The 23,306-nt window shown below is 44.5% G+C and overlaps 1 protein-coding gene across 1 annotated transcript in view; it reads right to left on the bottom strand.

Annotated features, from left to right (window-relative positions):
- The window catches only part of LOC139029507 (inactive phospholipase C-like protein 2), a 282,717-nt gene extending 265,320 nt beyond the window's left edge, over window positions 1-17,397 (bottom strand). The window contains exon 1 of the mRNA XM_070449616.1: window positions 16,610-17,397. Within this exon, the coding sequence (XP_070305717.1) occupies window positions 16,610-16,933 (324 nt within the window). The 5' untranslated portion in view covers window positions 16,934-17,397. The remainder of the gene's footprint in view (window positions 1-16,609) is intronic.
- Window positions 17,398-23,306: the final 5,909 nt, after the last annotated feature.

Below are 23,306 nucleotides of genomic sequence, written 5' to 3' on the forward strand. Positions count from 1 at the left end.
GAGCATATTCAGGAAAGGTGTGGATATATGAACGACCCTCCAGCCTCCACCCAACGGCCTTACTGTAAGCAGGCTACATGTATCGAAGGGTTTCACGACGCGACAGTAAAAATAACACAAGCTTTTACATGTTGTGTTGTTACTGATTTATTTAGAAATGTCCTATAAGTCTCTCTCCCCTGTTATTACTTTGGTACACGGGCGTTCAATACCATTGACCAGCTAGCCTCCTCTGTGGTGGCCTGTAATGAATGGATAGTTTGGTGCAGTTAGGCTTTGTTGAAAGTTCCCAGAGAGTTTCAGTCATTATTAGAGAAGCAATGGAGAAAGAGCGTTAACACATACTGTATTGGTTTTAGGTTTCAGGGCACAATCCATAGTAGAGCACACACACACCACACACCACCACACACACCACACACACACACACACACAACACACACACACACACACACACACACACAACCACACACACACACACACACACACACACCACACACACACACCACACACACACACACACACACACACACACACACACACCACACACCAACACACACACCACACACACACAAATACCCTTCAGGAACAAATAAGAATACGCTCACAGCATACAAGAGTAGCATACTAATTTACTACACACAGCCACACACACACACGCATACACACACCAGGGCCCTCTCTAGAGCAGAAGTGGCAGGTAAGAGAGTGGTGGCTCCACAGGGGACTGCATTGTCACAGCCACACAACAACGCTTTCCCACAATCCCCACTTTCAGGCGGCCCTGACAATGTCCCTTCCTCACAGCCGGGAGGCACACAAACACAGACAGGCAGGTGGGTAAACACACACCTGCGTTCCCTTCACACACACGTACATGCACGCACGCATGCACACACATACAAACACACACACATACACGCAAGCGAGCGAGCTTGCACACACACACACTCACTGATACAGTCTGGCACCAGGAAATTACTGTCCTTTCTCCTCGGGACCCTGTGAGCAACATGGCTTTCTACAGCACGAATGTTAATAAACTACCGACAGAGAGAAGCAGGGAAACAGTCAGCTGGGTGGAAAACAAGAGAAAACGTCTGGTTAACCCTTACAGTGCTGGTCCCCTGGTCCACCCTTATAGGGCATATTGGTTCCCTGAACCCCTACTCGACATTCTCCCACAACGCAGCTAGTCTTTGCTCATCTAAAGCAGTCCTGTGAGCGTACACACACACATGACGGTAAATAACTGTTATTAAATAATGTACGGCCTCTAGTAGGTCTAAAATGGCCGCCTCACAGGTCTGGAGGGTTTGGATCTGTGCCAGCTTGTTTTATTTTGCCTCCCCTCTACCCTCCACTCCTTTCATCTCCCTTTGTCTCCTCTGCCCCCTTTCATCTCCCTTTGTCTCCTTCCGCTCCTTTATCCTCACTTTCTCTAGTCTTCTCTCCTCTCCCCTCCTTTACTCTCCCCAATTCTTCCCTCCCCTACTCTCCACTCCTCTCAGAAGCTGCAGAGAACCAGGCCCTCAATTAGTCACTGGCTTTGGGATAATAAGGTCATTTTGTCACCCCCTGTTGAACTCTGGGTTTGGGGGACAGATGGAGAGAAAGAAAGAAAGAGAGGGAGAGGGTGACGTTGAATGGGCCACTCTCGAGTGCCGCTATCTGGGCCAATCACAATCACACAATCAACACCCACAACAGCCGTTACATAAACTAACAGGTCACTTCAACCTCAACCTTGCCTTGCTGGTCCACAGCATGCACACACTCACTCTCACTCAGACACTCAGATAAATTGACTCAAGGTGCTGATGTTTCGTTTGGAGACGGAGAGAGAGAGAGAGGAGTAGACCATTAATTGGGATGGAAAACACTAGGAGAAATCTGGTACAGCATTGAAGGGTGAAGCAGCGGGAAAGCGTGTGACTTAATAAACACTGCAAAACAAAGCACAGGAGGAAGTGGATACTGGCAGGGAAACAGATTTCCAAACGCAAACATAAACACACAAAACAAAACGCAGACAGACAGAATCCCTCTCTTCCTTTCTCTCTGTCACCGCCGCCGAACCTTTTCCTCCTATCCCCCATCACACGCTGTCTCTTCTCTCATCTGTGACATCTACTTTTCTACACAGCGGGCAGTGTTCCCTTAAAGTCTTACTGTCAACCCCAATTTCAGTCTTTGCCCAACCCCTTGAAAAAATAAATAAAAATTAAGTATTCATTTTTGGGGGTGGGTAAATGTAGTTCTACCTGATCCCAACACTTTCTCACTAAGGCATACTTACCAGAAATCCGCTGGCAAGCTCTGATAATGTAATTATGTACATCGCCAACAAACACATATCTGGACTGTTAACTCACAGTGGTAAGGCACAGAGTTCCTGACATCTATTGCCAATTGCAGTGTACGTTTGACTCCGCCATGGGGCGCAAGGAAATATATATTCACATTTATTGTGGTATCAAGCCCAGAATTGACATGCTTCACTATAACTAAGCCTAAAACATCTGTTTATTATGATTGAATTTTTTTTCATGAAAGTTACTCTAAAATGACAGAACCCACACGCACACACACCCTGTTGGTCCCTGTGACTGATGACCTAACGCTGTCAGCCTCACACACATCTGCCCGATTTCATGACAAACCCTTTATAACACGTTCAGTCCATGACCTGGTGCTTAAATTGGAACTGGCTCAACTTCCCGGACACAAATTCTTTAGGAAAACAGTCATAATGTTGTCATCCAGAGTCTTCTTTTAATTTTCCAAGCTACTGTGACGACTTCCGTCGAAGTTGGTGCCTCTCCTTGTTCGGGCGGCGTTCGGCGGTTGACGTCACCGGTTTTCTAGCCGCCACCGATCTACGTTTCATTGTCCATTTGTTTTGTCTTTATTGTACACACCTGGTTTCCATTACATTATTATTTATTCCCTATTTAACCCTCTGGTTCCCACATGGTTTTGTGCGTGTTTGTTCGTTGTTAAGTGTTCGCTATTTCTGTGAGCTGGAGTATTTTCCCTGCGTGGAATTATTTTGTTGTTTATTCGAGTAAAGTACGTTTTTTACTCTGTGCCCTGCRCCTGACTCCGTCCTACCCGCTGCACATTGACACTTGACAGCTACAGCATACATAATTTGACATAAAGCAGGTTTTTAAAGGATCCAAGAGGTTGGTCTGCTTCATGCTTTCGTTTTTGAATGGAAAATAAATATTGCGATACTGGTATCGTCACAGCCCTAGTAGGGTTATTGACAAGTTGCCTGGCTACCCAAAGTCCTTGCTCTGGCCAAACGCTACGCCCACAAACGTTAGTTTATTCTCCGCAATTAGTGCTGATCGGAGTACCTCCCTGACGATTTCTAGAACGCAAACACATTCTAACCGTTCTGATTGGTCCCAGAAAACGATGGGTTGGGCCAGAGGCAGAACACACGTGGGTAAAGCGGAGTTTAGAAAATGTGTCATTGGCTTTGATACTCTAATTGGTTAGAGATGATCCAATTGCTGATGACTTTGTTTTGTACAACACCCCTCATTTTGATGTCTCCACAAACGACTTCAACAATGGCAGTCTCAGACTGAAGTATGTAACAAACACAGAGCAGTGGAAGAATTCCGTTTAGTCATCAGGCAAGTTGACAAGAACTTCTACAGGCAATACACAGTTACTGGGACTTTCCAAATGTTCTTGGCAGGGTTGATGTCAATTCCAGTTCAAGTGAGTCAATTCAGGAACTAAGCTCACATTCCAATTTTACTCAACACTTTTCTATGAGGCAAATTTGTAATTGAAATTGTAATTTCAGTTTACTACCTGAATTGACTAAAGGGCAATTCCACAGTAACGGAATTACGCTGAGACTCAGCAGATCTTTTTACTTTAAAAATCATTTATTTGAAAGTTTAACAAACTACGATGCACAAGGACTACTTTTAACATTTTCCACATAATATGTTACAAAAACACATTTACATGTAGAACTGTGCAGATACAAAGTTTGTAAAAAAAAATAATGAAATAGGGCCTCACGAGTGGCGCAGTGGTCTAAGGCACTGCATCGCAGTGCTGGAGTCGTCACTACAGCCCTGGGTTTAAGCCCAGGCTGTGTCACAGCTGGCTGGGACTGGGGGACCTATGAGGAAACGCACAACTGGCCCAGTGCTGTCCAAGTTAGGGGAGGGTTTGGCCGGCCAGGATTTCCTTGTCCCATCGCCCTCTAGCGACTCCTTGTGGCGGGCCAGGCACCTGCAAGCTGACAGCGGTCGCCAGTTGAACAGTGTTTTGTTTCCTCTGACACATTGGTGCGGCTGGCTTCCGGGTTAAGTGAGCAGTGCGGCTTGGCAGGGTCGTGTTTCGCCTCTCCCGTGTCCGTAGGGGAGTTGCAGCGATGGGACAAGACTATAACTATCAATTGGATATCACAAAAAATGGGTTAAAAAATATATAGTAATAAAACTGAGGGAGATTACTGTAATTCTGTTACCAAACTTTGCAAATGCACAGATTTCCAGTAAATATATTTTATTATTATTTACTGTGTACATTTTTCAATGTAATTWTTGTGTATAGAGTTCTTTGGTTTTGTAAAATTTTGAATTCAATGGCTTTGTTTGGCATACATTTTAAAGTGAAAGATCGGCGTCTAAGTGTATTTCCATAACTGTGGAATTCCATGAACTGAAATGGAAATGATCACAACCCTGGTCCCTCTGTTTTCCTGGAAACAGGCTGTGAAAAAGGCTTCCTGGAAACATCAAAAAGGACATGCAGTCCACTTTCCCAATAGAGTGCCGAGCCCCGGTGAAGTTGGGTCTTTCTATAAACTAGGGGACCAGTGAGGATTTCCTACACTGGACAACTTGTTACAGCTGTTGATTAGTCATTTATAATAATCTTGTTTTTTTTAATGTCATTCCCTTAAGAGAGGATCAGAACGATATTCAATAAAATTCCCATGTTGATTTAAAACATTATTTTCACATATTTTAGAAAGTAATAATAATTTGAATATCAATACATTGGCAAGGCCTAAAAAAAGTAAAAATATTTAAGTGAAAGTCCTTGAATTTGAATAGTCAATGTCTGTATGATGTATTGTTGTCTTTACCTTCTTGCCCTTTGTGCTGTTGTCTGTGCCCAATAATGTTTGTACCATGTTTTGTGCTGCTACCATGTTGTGCTGCTGCCATGTTGTGTTGCTACCATGTTGTTGTCATGTTGTGTTGCTGCCTTGCTATGTTGTTGACGTAGGTCTCTATGTAGTGTTGTGTTGCCTCTTGTCGTGATGTGTGTTTTGTCCTAATTTAAAAAAAAATATTTGTAGTTATTTTTAATCCCAGCCCCCGTCCCCGCAGGAGGCATTTTGTCTTTTGGTAGAGCGTCATTGTTAATAAGAATTTGTTCTTAACTGGCTTGCCTAGTTAARTAAAGGTTAAATACATGTATTTTTATAAAAATGAACCCTGCTTAAAGGATGTATAGTCCTAGTCCTATGTTGTTGTATAGCTGGAGTTACGGGCCAATTTGCATATTTACACTTTTATTCTGATGGAACTGCATGACATTTAAAAAAATTAAAATCTAACCATTTAGATTTTTTTTAATCACAATGTCACACATTGGCTCCATTATTTATAGAAAGACCCAATTGGGGCAGAAGCCTAAACACACAGCTACACATTAGACACAGGGTTATCATTAACCAACCGCTTTGGGTGATGAGAAGTCATAATGGATTAGCACCTGAAGCACTATCTCTCTATCCATTTATCAATGTGGTTCTTCTCCCTCGGCCAAGCTCTTTCCACCTCCTTCTGCCCTGTACCTCTCTTCCTTTGTCTCTCTCTACCACCATCCATGTTTTAACACTCCACCGAGCAGTCTTGTAGCAGGCATTGATCTATCTGTTATCCCCTTACTGCTGGCACAGCATGGGTTACTTCCTCAGTCATCTCCGGCCAATCCCTTGCATAATCACCCTCACACGCGCACCTTGTACTAAGACCATGTCTTAAGGCTCGCACACATTACACTGAACGTGGATCGAGCATCTGTCTGCCGATCATTCAGCGGGCTGTGTTTTAGGGACCACCCAGTGTAGACGTCCGACTGCCAACATTTTCACGCAATGTAGAATCGGTGCGCACTGTGTTCAGAGGTGCTAAGTACTCTCGGGGTCAGCTAACGCTATTGGTGTGTCTGAGCCCTTAGCGATAACCATGTCTAACACCCAACACATATAAACACATGGACATGTTCGCAAACACACACACACACAGCATGGACAAATGCACACACACACACGCACACGCACACACACACACACACACACACACACACCCACATGGACACACACACACCACACACACACACACACACACACACACACACACACACACACACACACACACACACACACACACACACACACACACACACACCACGGACCCATTAGACCAACCCCCAACCCCAAATTCCATCAATCCAGCAACCTCTAACACACACAATTGGATTCCTTCTGTCCTTGGCTTCTGATACAGTCCACTGCACCCCCTTCATCCCTCCCTCCCTCTCTCCCTGACCTGCAGAACCCTTTTGATTCCATCTAAAATGGTTCTAAAAGGGTTCATCCGTGTCCCTATCTAACACTCTGTCGTTCTAAACTGGGTCGCCGTATTAAGGTTTGTCCTGATGGGTGTCTGATAGGATTCTGACAGGCTGTACTGCATGTCCCTTTCTGCTCATTTGATCCAAATCAACAGGTAAAGCAATGATGATCAACTTAGTGGCATCCATTTAATCATTCACCTGCCAGTCAGTTTTTTTTATCAATGCACAAAAAAAGACATGAATTAATAGACATTAGTTCATTGATTAAACCAAGACAAGATCAGCTTGTCCTCTGCATGTCCCCGTAGCACTTTCTGGTGGTACAGAGAGACGCGTTTGTGTGAGTACTGCAGTACAGCTCTCTCCTTCTACTCTCTGCTGCTCTCCTCTCAGTGCTGGGTCTCTAGTTACTGCTCAGTCTCAGTATCAAATTACAAACTCAGCAAACACTGCTTTTACTCTCACCCCCTCCCAACCTCCCTCCCTCTCTCCCTCTCCCTCTCCCTCTTCATCTCCCTCCCCATCTCTTTCTCTCTCCCCCTCTGAGACACTGACTGACACATGCACTGACCATCGCAAACCTCTCATACACAGCATCTCTCTCTCTCTCTGACACAAACACACACACAGTGTCAGATTGGGTACTTTTTCCACCCAGTGTACACAGATCGCCATTTCTATGTTGCTCATTCTCTCTCACACATGCACACAGACGAACACATGCACGTACGTGCAAACGCACATGCATGTACACTCCAAGTCCAGAGGGAAGTGCTAAATTGGAATGAGACATATAATTAATCCATCGCAAAGAAACAAACTGTTCATTTTCTGTTTCTAAATCGACTGTCACAGAGGACGGGGAATTTTCCCCTTGTTGAGAAAAATTGCTGTCTGCTCGCTTGGCAATTTCATTTCAGATGGCACTCTACACACAGCCAGAAAGACAGACACACTCAAAACAAACACACACACACACGCTTAACGAAAGATAACGAATGTCCTAAAGAAACACGTGACTGAGCACACAAGCACACACACCTCCTATACTTAAAGCCCCAGTTCTACCTCCTCATCCTTTGCCATCTGTGCCAAGGCAAGYCGTGGCACCATCTGTGAGTGGCTGGCACGATCTGGCCTGCCAATCATCAACCACACGGKTCAATACACAAGTGCTGGAATAGCCTGACCGACTGTGTGAACCCTCTGCATGATGGGCCCCTCTCTATGAGGGCCCCTGTGATCTATAGACTACAGCAGGATGGTACACTAACCCCATCACATTTCACTTCACAGCCACAAAGATACACAGGGACTTGGTTGACAACATTGGACTTGGTTGAGGACATTCGGCTTGATTCAARACATTGGGCTGGTTGAGGATGCTGGTTGGTTGGCTAAGAACAAATGAAAGATATGTGCTCATTATCGTAGGGCAGACAATCCCRCCACAGCCTATAAATAGGCTGCTGACTGGTGTAGGTCTGTGGACTGGGGTTTTAGCACTGTGTGGGGATAGAGGAACTGAACWGAACGAGGCCACATGTGGCGGGAGAGGCAACACAGAAGCAGCTCTTAAAACACAGCAGCAGAGAAGGCACACAGAGACGAGCAGCACAGCATCAGCAGAGCTACGGGTCCCTGATCCTATAGGACAGTTTACACCTCCACTCTCTTGCTCTGTTCCAAGCGACGAACACACACTTGCAGAATCACTGTATTTAACCAGGGGCAAAGTGTCCTGCRATGTGTTATGTGCAAAACACATTATGACCGTGTGTAATGTCAAAGTATCACTCTCAGCTCTCACTTATACAAACACACACTCTGTAACACGCAGACACACACGCAGACACACACGCAGGCACACACGCAGGCACACACACACGTTTATTAAGCTTGACTAGAGCAGTGTCCTCTCTGACATTGTCAGGGCACGAGAACACTATAATTGCCACTCTGTGAACTAGGCAGGCTGGACTGTGGGCCCATCAGAATTACCCTGTCGCTGGAAAACTGGGTAGAGGCCTGGGTAGAGGTAGAGATACAGACTCAGCTCCCTCCCTCACCGCTTATCATCCCCTGGCTCCTGGCTCGCCACACGAAAACTCAACCACTGGGTCAAGAGGGACCAAGGTCAGCGACCTCACTTCCTCCTTCCTGTTATGGTTAGTTAAGGCGTTCTATTATTACGTTTTTTCTCAGCTCATTGTAGTTGTGAAGGATTTACCTCTCAATTATGATTGGCTTTCAGTATCTCAGACTACTACAGTATGTTTGTAGAGTAGCAGAGGTCAAGAATATATCTGGCCCACATTGCTGACTGCTGAGGTAATTTTCCTTTGTTTTGGTGGCTAGCGCTAATAACGCTCGACTAGCCGGTGTGTGCTGCACCGTGACTAACCACAATCTAAAAGCTGATGCTGAACTCACTTCCTGTTGCGGATTGACAGGGTGAAACTGAATAATCCCATTCTCTCCCCTCTCTTTTCTCCCCCTTCCCCCTTCCCCCTATCCTTTCCCCCATCCTTGTCCCCCTTCCCCCTATCCTGCCTGAAGGAAGTGCAGAGCTGGTTTGTTCAGTGTACTAGTAACAACGAAAACACCTGGGGAGGAGTAGAGAGGAAGTAACGAGGGAGATAGGAATGCAGTGGTGTGGACGTGTAGACATTGTCCACCGCTGGCCAAATCAAACAGATCAGCTGCTTGCCCAAACACAGCCAAGTAATCCAGGAGGAATCACTGTGGTTTTACCTGTTATTCTCTCATTTCTACCACTTTAATTAAGGGGGAAAGAATAAAAACCCTGAAACAGAAAGTGTTTCTTTTCCGTTCCCTAAATCTGGTTAGTGGGATTAGACTGAAGCTGGAGTTTCAGGGTTTCAGGCCTCCTCCAATGGCATCTTACTGGGGGGGGGATTGGATACTTAAGGTGCCAGTCTTGGGTGAGGGGTGAGAGAAGAGAGGGGGGCGTGGCCTCCGTTGAATGGGCTCTCGAGTGATTTTGGATCTCTAGACGACATTCCATCAAACACACTGACATTACGCAACTGAGGGCAATGGAGGACAGTGTGTGAAGGGGAGGGTGAAACATCAAAGGTTAGTTAACCCCTGTTCGATCAGAAGTAATGCTAGAGATTGACACTTTGGGAGAAGCTAAAACTGTTAAGAGGTCACAAAATCTTCCGGAGGACAACCTTCTCGAAAATACTTTCTGACGATTCCCAATTCGGATTCTCATCTTTGTCATACATATTTGATGTTTTAAAATGACAACGAAAAGACATTTGGTTTCTTTTCATTGTTGTACTTCAGCATATCGACCACCATATCCTTTTTATGACATCTTTTTTATTCTCTCTTGTTTTCCATGTCTTTCATTCAGTCAAAACTCAGAACAAAAAGAAGAGCTAGACATCCAATCAAAAGGAAGTCACTTCAGTCAGAGAGGGGGAAGTGAGATCTGAAAGGCCACCAAACGACATGTCAGATGACAAGAGACCGTCGGAGTGGCTGTTGCTGCAGCGATACCGCCACGTTCATTCATCACACCAGCGGCATAGTGGCCCAAATGACCCAGGGAAATATTGAGCGGATAATGTCAGAATACTACTCATCGTTACTTCTCCATTTCAAATGGCCCGAGTGCAGCAATTAACCCTCAGATCGGTAGATCACCCTGTGAACGGCTCTAAAACCAAATACCGCTTCACTTCTCACATCAGCCACATTTTTTTTTAAATTGAGACCTAATTTCCGAGACCTCAACAGACATTTTGATCAGACTTTTTCCAGAATCCAATGATATCCTCGCTGCTCTTCTGACGTCAGAGGACCCTACCACTGCCACTGCCTCTGTCTGTCAGCATCATCGCTGTTGCTTTGTGAGGCACATTAAAATGAGGCGTCTACCCGCACACCCCAGTGTCCAAATAAATCCGTTCAAAAAGCTCTTCTTTATCTGGGCCCCAATTTCACACACGGCTGATTGTGGTTCCTGTTCACTTAGCACAAGTCATTATCCCCAAACGAAACAGATAAAAGGGAAGATATGTAATAAAAAATTCAGGAGAGCCCCCCATGAAACAAGAGCATAGTTCTACTAGTCTTCTCTCAGTACTGTTACAAGAGTTCTGCTCTGAAGCCCTGGCCAGGTGCCACAGTAAATAGTTTCGGACCAAACAGGGATCTTTAGCATGACGCTTCACTGCCCATAAGGGACAGACAAAGGGACCAAATGCTTCTGTGTGTTTGAGCGGCTAAGATTAGTTTATTTGTGATGCACTAAAATATTCGAGAAACCCTCACATTTGGATATTATGAGGCATCTGTCTTCAAAGGAATTGGCAAGAAAAGAGGTGCTTGAGAAAATGCCAGTCAGAGAAATCTGTTTACTGTTCAAACTGTGCGTTCAACTGGGATAGGAGGAGGGGCATTTGCTAGTATTTGTGCTCGTGATCCACAATATGGACTCAAGCATTATGGACTTTGAACAAAGAGTACACGCTATTTACTTTTCATTTATCGTAACATTTTACCTCCAAAAATCAAACTCGATGTCCAAGAGCTTTCGGTCTCCTGCTGTTAGTGTTGATTGTTTGAACAGGGGATGAGAGGAGGATTGAGATAGGTGTGCCTGTGCACATGCATGACTTATGCAATATGTGGGACCTTCGCATGTCAATGCTTCATTTTGGATCCAAATAAAGTATTTGAAATGTGTGCGTTTCACAGATGGCTGCTTTGAGATCAACAGCCAAGAGAGTCCCAGAAAACTGAGCATGCATATTCCTCTGCCATGATCCAAATCCATCTTCATCTACCCTCCTCCTCTTCCTCATCATTTGCCTCCCCTTCACSTCATAGTCCTCTGTCCAGAGTGAGACTGCGACAACTTAATTTCCATGATGTCTCTGGGTGGTCTATCAYAGTGATGGAGATGAGGAGACATTAACTGTGTTCTTTAATATTCATAATCATTGAGAGCATCTTGACTGGCTGCAACACCGCTTGGTACGGCATCTGCTTGGCATCCAACCGCAAGGCGCTACAGAGGGTAGTGCGGTACGGCCCAGTACATCACTGGGGCTGAGCTCCCTGCCATCCAGGACCTCTATACCAGGCGGTGTCAGAGGAAGGCTCTAGAAATTGTTAAAGACTCCAGCCAMCCAAGTCATAGACTGCTCTCTCTGCTACCGCACGCCAAGCAGTACCGATGGGATCCATCAGCATGTAATCAGTGTTATTTGAGAAGGATCTGAGTTCGGTGCTTCTCCGATCCTGGTGTKGATGAAGAAAATCCCAGGATTCAACGTTGGGGGATAGAATTCCATATTTGCCCAGGGCAGCATTGGCGGGAAAGGGATCAATCAGGGGCTCGTGGGAATTTCTGGCACTGCCGAACTATCAGATAAAGACTATGAGACATCTGGGTAAACATCTAAGGGCTTTATGTATTTAATGACTGGAGGGGGTGGGGGTGGGTTTTCATCCAAAGCCAAGGAGTGGTTATTGGGTAAAGCTCTAGAATGGAATTTCCTCCACCACACCACCAGAACAGGGTGAATGGTTTGACAGACGCACCTCAGAGTCTATGCTCGATTGMGAATGAGATTCCTTTCTATACGTATAACCTAGAATCATCTCTTTCCTTGAATGCGACTGGAGCTGAATTTAGATATGACCTAGATTTAAAGGAGTAARTAAGACTGCTGCACTCAAATCAGAGTTCTTCAGATACCGCCGATCCAAAACATTCCTTAAAACATCATTGTCGAACGTCGCCATCTATTTAAAAAATATCCTCTCTCTATCTATATAACAGACACATATCAATTCAATTCAAGGGTTTTATTGGCATGGGAAACATGTGTTAACATTGCCAAAGCAAGTGAGGTAGATAATATACAAAAGTGAAATAAACAATAAAAATTAACAGTAAACATTACAYATACAGAAGTTTCAAAACAATAAAGACATTACAAATGTCATATTATGTATATATACAGTGTTGTAACAATGTACAAATGGTTAAAGTACACAAGGGAAAATAAATAAGCATAAATATGGGTTGTATTTACAATGGTGTTTGTTCTTCACTGGTTGCCCTTTTCTTGTGGCAACAGGTCACACATCTTGCTACTATGATGGCACAMTGTGGTATTTCACCCAGTAGATATGGGAGTTTATCAAAATCTGGTTTGTTTTCGAATTCTTTGTGGATCTGTGTAATCTGAGGSAAATATGTGTCTCTAATATGKTCATACATTTGGCAGGAGGTTAGGATGTGCAGCTCAGTTTCCACCTCATTTTGTGGGCGGTGTGCACATAGCCTGTCTTCTCTTGAGAGCCATGCCATGTCACATATCTCTGTCTATCAAAGAGAGAGATAGMGAGAAGGAGAGAGAGAGTCACATAGAGAACTAATCTCACTCTCACACTCYCTGAGTGCTTGACTAATGTATTATAGAGCCATGTGACCAGGACTGGTACAGGATAGCGAGCTGAATTACTGTTAGCCAGACTGTTAGCCAACCAGAAGTAGGACACACTAGGTTAATAAAGTGGAAAGGGGTTGAATAAATGACAGGATGAGCTGATGTCCTGCCCTTCAATGACATGACTGGGGACTGGGGTGAGGAGTTGGTGAAGAGAGGGAGGGGATGGGTGTGGTGGCATGCAGTTGGGCTATATGGTAGGTCCCAACAGCTAGCTCYGTGACCACAAAGCACTGTGGTTACGGTTCTGTGTATTACTCTGTATAACATCTGTTATTATTTCATCCCGTCATGTTTTYGCTCTGCTTTGTCATGCTGACAATGTTCATCTTTCCAGTAACCGCCCTGAATAAGACTGACCTTTAATTTGCTCCAGAGGTCAAAAACCACTCAGAGAGGGAGGGAGGGAGGGAGGGAGGGAGAGGGGGGAGATAAAGAAACTCATTTTGGTCACAACAGTGCTGGGGGAAGATCCTTCCTATCCCTCTCGGTCTGTGCTGGCAGGCCGGCAAGGCAGACAGCCATCTCCCCAACAGTCAGCTAAAGTGAGGCAGGGCAGGAGCCTGCAGCTGTCCACAGCCCTGCTTAAAAAAAACAGACTGGAATAGCCCCCGTCAACCCGTCCTCTCCAACCACTTTGGAAGCCTTCCCTTCCCTCCACCCATGGGACAGTCACTCACCACTCCAAGGGTGTGACAGCCTTGCAGGATTTGGCTGGTTCAACAATACACACATAGATGGGTTCTCCACTGCTCCCTCATGCCATACATTGACACGTCAAGTCCAAACAGGAGGTTTAAAAAATAACACGTTTGTTTTCAATCTTCCGGAATAACTCTGTAATGAGCACAATGCTGTAATTGCTCATTTGCCTCTCTWCCCCACTCCCCCCTTTAGACCGTTCAGACGCCTCAGCTCATGTTTCAGGCTGATGAAACGTGTGTGTGTGGGTACTGAAGCTCCAACTACACTACACATGAACAACACTAGCACTACAACACACTACAGGATAGAGCTGGGACAATAAACCAAAAATAATCATTTATCGCGGGCATTTTCCTGATATGGTTCATTACGATACGTAGCCTGTACTAGAGAAATGTGAAGTTTGAAATGAAATAAGTGTGTTAATATGGGTGATTGTTAATGGGACAGTTGATGGATACAACCATCAATCTAGTAGTAGTTTAAATGAAACGTTTAAAAAACTTGTTGCACATTAATGTTATTAACTATCCTTCTATTTATGGTCATCGCATCAATTCAGGCAATTTATCACGATATGGATTTTTTTGGTCCATATCGCCCAGCTCTACTACAGAGAGAGCTGACCCAGATTCCCATCACGCCACTCTCTATCTGTGTGTTCCCCATGTCGTGACTGACGACGAAGTTCACCGTGTTGCGACTCTCCTCTCTGATTCTATGAATAAACATGCCCACTTGGCTGCATTCGCAGCAGAGTCTATCTAGAAGAACCGCTGACCCTAACTGTTCTGTGATAGAAAGTTCCAGAACACTAACCCTTGAGATAGACTATTTTACGCCTAAGGATGCGTGTAGGCCTTTAGGAGACATACAGGGATAAAAGCGGACGTCAGTGTGCTGTAGGACCAACRCATCCATATTGGAATGAGAACAGGAAACGACAGTGATGCTCTGATGCGCTGCTAAAAGAGGACATGGTTATCTAATCGGGTTATCACACGCAGGCCTGACAGAGTCACACACTTAGAACCTACGGTGAGTTGTCTGTCAACTGGCATTTCACGCCTGGCATTCAAAGTGTTGACCCTAAATCCAGTGGTGAACTTTCCTCAACGTGAATCCCGTAAGCCATACGGACAATTAACCCTTATCTGACTGGGTCGAGGCAGTCTCTACATCATAGATGCATTGCTCTAGCGAAGGAGTGCGTCTTCTTTACTGGTTCTATTTGTCCAGCATCTTTGATAGTACATCCTGGTCCTTCCGATAGCAACAGTTGGAGAGAGATCAAAGTTGCCACACGGCTGAGCTGACTTACAGACGAAAACTCTAAACATGTTTATCACCATGTGCATCACAAGAAATATTGCAACAAAGCCTTATAAGTATAACAATACAATGCCATACGAACAGGACAGTACATTCGGAGAATAAGCTTTAGAGGATTTAAGACCTAGAGCATGTTGACAACATGATCCGCTCTGCATTCTTGCCATATTTCTGTTATGAAGTTTGAATTTATGAACATCAGTAGATGGCTCCAGTTCTTTCGGAGGGAAGTTCGGAGTGGAGCGATTTAGGCCTTCGCCTCGAATTATACTATTCCATGGAATTTCCTGGAAGAACAGGCCCTGCTTTTCATCAACAGGGCAAAACACCCTGGGGTGAAGAGAAGCAACACTCAGGGACTTGTTCATTTTCTCAAGGATTCCCCTACACCTCAGAGAAGCACATCAAACCAGAGAGCAGGCAGTGTTTAGATTTGTTCGCCCGCACATCCACAGGGAATTCAATAACAGGGTGAATGGATAGCTTCATGGTTTTATACTGGTTGCTAAGCAAACTGGCTTGTAATGACAGAATGCCACTCTCTCTCTCCAAAAACTCCCACCTCCACAGAGCTTCTCCACAAGCCCCCCCAGTCTGTCTGTCTCTGTCATGCTACACCATCTGACTGAAGACATCCTGGAGTAGGACACATGAGACTTGGGGGAAATAGTGACTACAGGCAGACATGTTCTCTGTAATATGTAGGCCTATCATTTATGTTTGAAATTCCCTTGATGAGCCAAGACTTTGCGGCTAGGCCTCATCTTAACGGTCAACAAACAATTTTGCGTACGATGTAAACAGCATTGCCAGTTTTACTTTTACATAGTACTATATTTACAAGTCTATTGGAACAGTAGCGTAGTTCGACTATAGAGGCATGTTGTACTATCCAGGGAGGGAATGTCATAACTGTTAAAGGTTGTCCTCTGCTATGAGCGCAGCTAAAGCATCTTATTTCACCTTTGGTGACCTAACCTTGCAGCAGCAGCAGCCGCCGGCAGCAGCTTCCCACACCATCAGCACCGCAAGGCATGAAGAAGGACATCACGCAAACTTCAGAGCATTGGATCAGTTAGTCCTACCTTCTTTGTAACATTGTAACTGTTTCGGAGCCTTGCAGCCTAGCGGTGAATGATAGACCACATCATAACATTCCCCTCAGCAAAATGTTTACCCGGCACTAGACCATCAGTTTGTTACACAGTAACAACTCAGCATCCTTTATTATTATTATTACAGCTTTGTCACTAACAAACAGTTCATCTAACCCTGGGTCCATAACAATAGAATGAATCACAATGAGGGCTAGTCACTGGCTACCTGAAGGGGTCATGTGGTTTTGCGAGAGCTGTGAGATAATGATTCCCTCATTAACGCAACCTTTAAGAGCTTCCTATGATTGACGTGACATTATAAAGTAGGCTTTATGAAAACAAACCAACCTTCATAATGCCGCAAGGTGTGTTCACGCCTCCATGACTCCTTTCGGCTGAATTGTCACGGCTGCTGCTGCCMGTCCRAGGACTCCCGTGGTCCATGTACCTTCCGTTGGTGTAAACTCCCTCCGCCCCATAGACCGGGTGCCCGTGGGCAAAGGCAGCCGCCGAAATGTCCAGGTATGCCCGGGTGCCAGTCGGAGGCAGCACSGTGGCGTCATTGTTGTTCAACCCCGCTATTTGTGTCGCGTCCTGTGCCGGAGAGGCTGCAATGGTAGGATTTAGCAAATGTCCCGACACAGCCTCGGAAGCGTGTACCCCTGCCATCATCCACGGACGTTACAGCAACACATTCAACCTAGTGCATTGACCCATTGTTTCAAAACATGAGTCCACGGCTGTGTAGCCCACATAGATCATCAGTCCACCGACGAAGCGCAGTCCACTGAATCTAGGATAGACTGATTGAACCGTCCGCGTTTGGCTGAACAAACTATTGTCGCTCGAAAATGAACAGATGGTCCTCCGTATGTGATCTGGTGTGATTAGCTAACCCCATGGATTCTTAAGGAGTCCCCTTAGAAACAGTTCCGGCTAATAAAAAGGCGTTAATTAGCGTTTACACGCGCTTTCGTTTTTCTCCAAGCTTCTTGTTTGCGCAGAGGCTGCATGCAGAAGAACGTCTTATTCGCCTGGTCCCTACTCTCCTATCCGCTCTTGCAGATGTACATCCCCACGTGCATCCGCGGGATGCAGCTATATACAATGCGCTGTTATGTGAGTTGCTCGCTTGTCCCCTCCCTACACGATCCATGTCCGTGTGCGCTAATTCACAGACAGACAGACACACACACATACACACACACGTACACTTAAATTATTAACGTTCCTCACACACACACACACACACTGAAATGATTTATGTTCATTCATACCACAACCTGTAGCCTAAGCCATTTCTAGGCTAAAAGACATTAAAGTATTAACATCAGAGGAGGCTGGTGGGAGGATCCATAGGAGGACATGCTCATTGTAATGGCTGGAATGGAATGTGGTTTCCATATGTTTTATTTGTTTGTATACCATTCCCTTAATTCCATTCCAGGCATTACAATGAACCCATCCTCCCACCGCTCCTCCCACCAGCCTCCTCTGATTAACAGGGAATGTGAGTGAAATATGTCTTATCATTAGGCTATTCTCTAAGGCTTTTCAAATGCACATTTATTATCACAGCCAAAATTTAGGTCAGGGAGACTCTGGTTACTCCAGAGTGGCGCAGTGGTCTATAAGGCACTGCATCTCAGTGCTAGAGACGTCACTACAGACATCCTTGTTCAAATCCAGGCTGTATCACAACCGTCTGTGATTGGGAGTCCCATAGGGTGGCGTACAATTGGCCCAGTGTCGTCCAGGTTTGGCCGGTGTAGGCCGTCATTGTAAATAGGAATTTGTTCTTAACTCACTTGCCATGTTAAATAAAGGTTAAATAAAAAAAAATGTGATTCAGAAAGTCCCCTAACTTGCATTAAGAACAAATTGCCCTTTCTGATGGCAAGGGCAAAAAGCTCCATTGATGCTGATGATCCTCATATTACGTATCCCTATGGGCGTTATCAACTTAATCTCAGAACCAAATATGACATGCAGTCTCTTAACGAGACTATTATTATTTTCAGGCCAGGCTTCAGTCCCAATCAGAGAGGGAGTGGCGCATCATCGACATTATCTCCAACTCTAATCCACAGAGAATGTCACATGGCTTCCACTCACATAAACACCACACCAGGCACCTCCACATTATCGATTGGTGAGAATGAGAAGCACAGGACTCAGAATAGACCTATCCTTGCTGTATCTATTCCTACTGTAGAACCAATCGCTGTGCCACAGTTCAGAATTCAACTGCTGCGGATAGAAACCCACAATATCAGTAAGGATTCAATTCTGACCACAAATTAGCTCAATCACTTTCACTATCGTCATTCAACAAATCTGGGAAACAAGGGGGACAATTATCTCTGTGCAATCGCTGATGAATTCTACAAAAATCTTTATCGATCTACTTCAACAATGACTTCACAGAAACTCATCATTCTGTTAAAGTGTTTTACCCCTAATGATGCAGGACAAACCCACTAACAGGGCTTCATCCCAAATGGTACCCTATTCCCTATATAGTGCACTACTTTTGACCACAGCTCATATAGGGCCCTGGTCAAAAGTAGTGCATTTTGTAGGGAATAGGTTGCCATTTGTGACGAAACCGGTATCTTCACCATCAGGCAGACATGTCAGGGGAGGAGGAAGGAACGATGAACAATAAACACCAAGATAATACAGTTCAGTTATAACCCACTGAGAGGACAAACCACACCACAGCCAATTGGAAGGAGAGAAATCGTGTGCTGCTGCGGTAGAAATGCTCAGAGTGTTTGGTCATTATTGTCGAACCAAGTCATTATAATCAAATCCTGCAGTATGGATGAATGGTTAGATCAGCTGCTCTGTGGTTTTCTGTGACACTGATGTGTCTTTGAATTGAAGGAGTGTGAACTAGGATAGAGCGTGCATGTTTGTGTGTATGTGTGTGTGTGTGTGTATGTTTTCTTCCTTCCTGTAAACTTAAATGAGGGCAGTAGCATACATCCTGCGGCTGCCTCATCCGTCTTACACCAGTCAATCTGCCAGTCAGCCAGTCAGCCAGCCAGCCAGCGGGTCAGTCTATGTACTCATTGACCAGAAACTACTTCTCAATGTGAATTATTTATACACAGCTGATTCTTCTAGAACACAGTAGTTCAGATGCTGGGCTAGAGAGAGATAGAGAGATAGAGAGAGAGAGAGAGAGAGAGACAGAGAGACAGAGAGAGAGACAGAGAGAGAGACAGAGAAAGAGAGAGAGAGAGAGAGAGAGATGTTGGTGGAATGAACACATTGGGGAGGAAAATAAAGAAAAATGGGGTGGATGGAAGGATCGAGGAAAGGTGAGAAGGCGAGATGGAGGTGAGGGATACTACTGATGAGAAAAATAAGTCAAGAAGGAAGGCAAGAGGTTGGGGTGAGGTAGTCCCTCTCTTTCCTCTCTCTCACTCACTTTGATTCATGCATTATGCATCTTCAGAAATAATTCAGAATAAGTCCTGCTTTTAAAAGTCCTGCGCCAAGCCTTTCAGCCAGGCTGTCTCACTTTAATGTTCAAATCCCTTTGGCTCCCAAGCCTCAAACTCAAACAGGAGCCCCTCCAGGACCCACACGGAGGAACCACACTAGGACTTATTAACCAAGGACCTTATCATATGCTGCATCACTGCAAACTGGTAACTGGTGTGCTAACACTCCTCCGCTTAGGAAGAAAGATGTGATGAACAGATGAGGATGGTCCTACTCTACTGGGGAGGAGAATGGAATTATTATGAATGAGAGCTGGAGAGAGAGAGAGAGTGATAGAGAGACACAGAGAGAGAATACAAGAGAGGCTGTGAGAGATCAACAGAACAGGAAATGGAAAGCAGTTGCAGCGGTGTTTTCCATTTGACTATCATGCCACTAACAATTAAATCACACCCTGTTTGATTTCCACTGAAGTTGCTTGTAGCTTCCTGTGACAGGAAGTGAGCCGAAGTGGTGCTGTCTCCCTTCCCCCCACCTCCCCCCTCTGTGAACCACGGACATATAAAGGGGATAGCCATCCATCCATACATCCCTCCCCCCCTCAACCCTGATCCCTCGGGCCCCTCTCCAGGAGAAGCCAGATCATTTTAGATTGTATTGATGACAATAGTATTAATCAGGGTTACCCAATCACAGCTGATGAAAGGCCCTTTGACTGCTGGGTAATCTGACGGTGCAGGTCCCACAGGGTTTTTGTCCTGGAGGTTGAGGTCATAAGGTCAAATCGTTACCATGGAAGTTTTTTTTTTGTATATGTGTGACCCGGCCACATCTTGTATTTAAGACATTAGACCACAGACGTTACGGCCCTCTCACCTCATTCATGCATTGTGAGAATTATTATGTATCAATACAGGAAATCAACTCTGGGAACTCTGACACAAGATGAGGCTGAATAATCCCCAAAAGTGTCATTCGTTTTTTCTAGTGAAGTGAGCGGAGACTCCCCACAGCAGGGGGTCTGAGGGCATTCCTCCCAGAGCATAACCACCATACTTTCTGTTTCTCTTACACATCACTTCCTGTTCTCACTCACATGACCTCTGTGGAGGGAGGAAATTAAACTCGTTCCTTAAACACCCTCCGTGTTAACACTCTTTACTTATCAATCAGAGCAGGGCTGTGGTTTTCTGTACCATCCCATAGCGACCGTGTCTGTGCCCTTTGTGCCTCGACTGGACCTCCTTCCACTGGAGCCCCTAATTACTGGAGTTGATATAGAGATTCATTTGTATGCATAGACTAATACGATGGTAATTAGTGCCAATTTGCATCTTAATTATCTGATGAAAGATGTTTCCTGGGGAGGACGTCAAGGCCGTGGCTAAATATTAAAATTTTTGACCTGTAGGAGAGACTGAGAGACAGCTTTATTGAGCTGGGATGGTGATATGAACCTAACAGAAGGGCGCATTTTAAAAAGCACGTCTGTCATGGTGTTTCTATTCCTGTTACAACATGTTCATCACGTGACATGTCCCACATGCATCCTATGCATACTGCTGACTGGCATTGTGCTTCGTTTCATCGTTCATTTCCATTCCCAGTGTTATTGCAGAGTGCAGGAATCACATTGGGCACTGAGGACATCTAGTGGTCACAAGGTAGAACGAGAGGACGGATCCAACTGCTCCATTGAAAAAGCTGGTCATTTCAGTCCTGTGCAGCGAGGCAATACATAGCAGCTGGTGGGTGATAGACTTGCAACTCTCCCAGAGCCTTTTTGTCTTGAGTATATACAATTCAATGTCAAGTAAGATATGGCTGTGAATACCTTATAATACTATATTTATGTAGTATACCTTATTATACTACAGTATACAATATTCTACTGTAATCACCCCACACATTCACCCTCTGATTCAGAGGGGTGGGTTAAATGCGGAAGATACATTTCAGTTGAATGCATTCAGTTGTACAACTGACTAGGTCTCCTCCTTTCCCTTTCACATGCCCTAAATGCTCTAACCATTTCCTTTGCTGGGAGAACTGCTTTATTGTGTGAAAGGCTGGTTTCCTGTACTATTTCTGTTTGTTTTATCTGCAGAATTGTCTGTTGTCAACTGAAAGAAAACAGYGGTGTCCTCCTGTATACTGCATGTTTTCAATTTTAAAAAATTGCCCATTTCGCCTTACTGCTGTGTTACATTGAATTGTATTCTCTGTCCAACGCTTTTAAAGCTATTGTTGTGAATATTGAACAGTAACCAAGCAACCACGTGCAGTTTCGTATCCAAGCAACAGTCGCTCTCTGACCTCCAGACATGTCCGATGTTTTTAAAAATGGGAAAAAATTAATTAGAATATAGTAAATGTGATTGAGTTATTTGTTGAGAAGGCTAACAGTGGGTCTTGGATCTGTCTGTTCCATAGGAAATTGACAATCATAATATATTTTATAGTAATCAATGGGGTCATAGTCGATTGCAGTTCATGCATTAGGTTAATTACATTGTCTAATCACCTTTCCATGTCCCCTTGGCCCTGAGTGACAGGTGAGAAAAGCCCCTCTGGCATTAAAGGGACAGTACATACCAGTACAGTACTGTGTCTCAGAGACAATATATGTTCCTGCCACAAGATGGCAGATGTGAGTTGCCACTGGACAACCGATCACATAAACCAATGTTATAGCGGTGCTATGATGCCCACACCCAGTCCGAAGGCTGTTGAAAGGCTAGTCAGGGTTTGGGTCTATTCCTTTTCAATTCAGAAAGTAATCTAAATACAATGCTTCAATGCTCAATGAGAAGAAATTAGAATTGGAATTTGAGTTTACATTCTGAATTGACTCTATTGAAATGGTCTCATGTACAGTATCGGTAAGGTGCAGTTCACACTGACATTGAATGTGAACAAATAAACCATTACATTTATTCAGTCACAACTTATTTTTCATTATACATGTTACGGTTGAAATTATTTATAAAACTTGTTTTTTTTCAATTGCAGTTTTTCTTGGAACACATGCAAAGTGCTAAAACCAAACCACAAACGTGGAACTAACACTGAACAGAACATATACAGCTTCCCGGGTACATAAGGTGTTTGAAATGATCAGAATAATGTTTAAAAAAAGGAAACGTCACAAGAATTCCCATGTAGCTTTGACTCTTCAAAAAACATCAGTAAAATCAAGAAATACAAAGAAGAAAAACTAGCTGTTTTGACCCGGAAAAATTAAAGAAACAAAGACGGGAAAAGACTAAATAATGTCAGCAGGACAAACGCAAAAGCAACATTCTTCTGATTCCTGTTTGCAATATGGCTCTTTTCAGATACTTCTGATGAAACCTAAGAGGTTGCAGTGGCTGCCGTGTTATACGTACACCCTCCTCAGGTCATGCAAGGGGATTACATTCACAGACAGTATACTGTAATAAAATAGAATTACGGTACAGAAAATAAATTCATATATGCTGTATATAGATAGCAGAGGAGGCTGGTGGGAGGAGCTATAGGAGGACAGGCTCATTGTAATGGCTGGAATGGAATCAATGGAACGGCATCAAACACATCGAACATATGG

The sequence above is a fragment of the Salvelinus sp. IW2-2015 genome, linkage group LG20 (genome assembly GCF_002910315.2).
Source record: "Salvelinus sp. IW2-2015 linkage group LG20, ASM291031v2, whole genome shotgun sequence".
Taxonomy (NCBI): Eukaryota; Metazoa; Chordata; class Actinopteri; order Salmoniformes; family Salmonidae; genus Salvelinus; species Salvelinus sp. IW2-2015.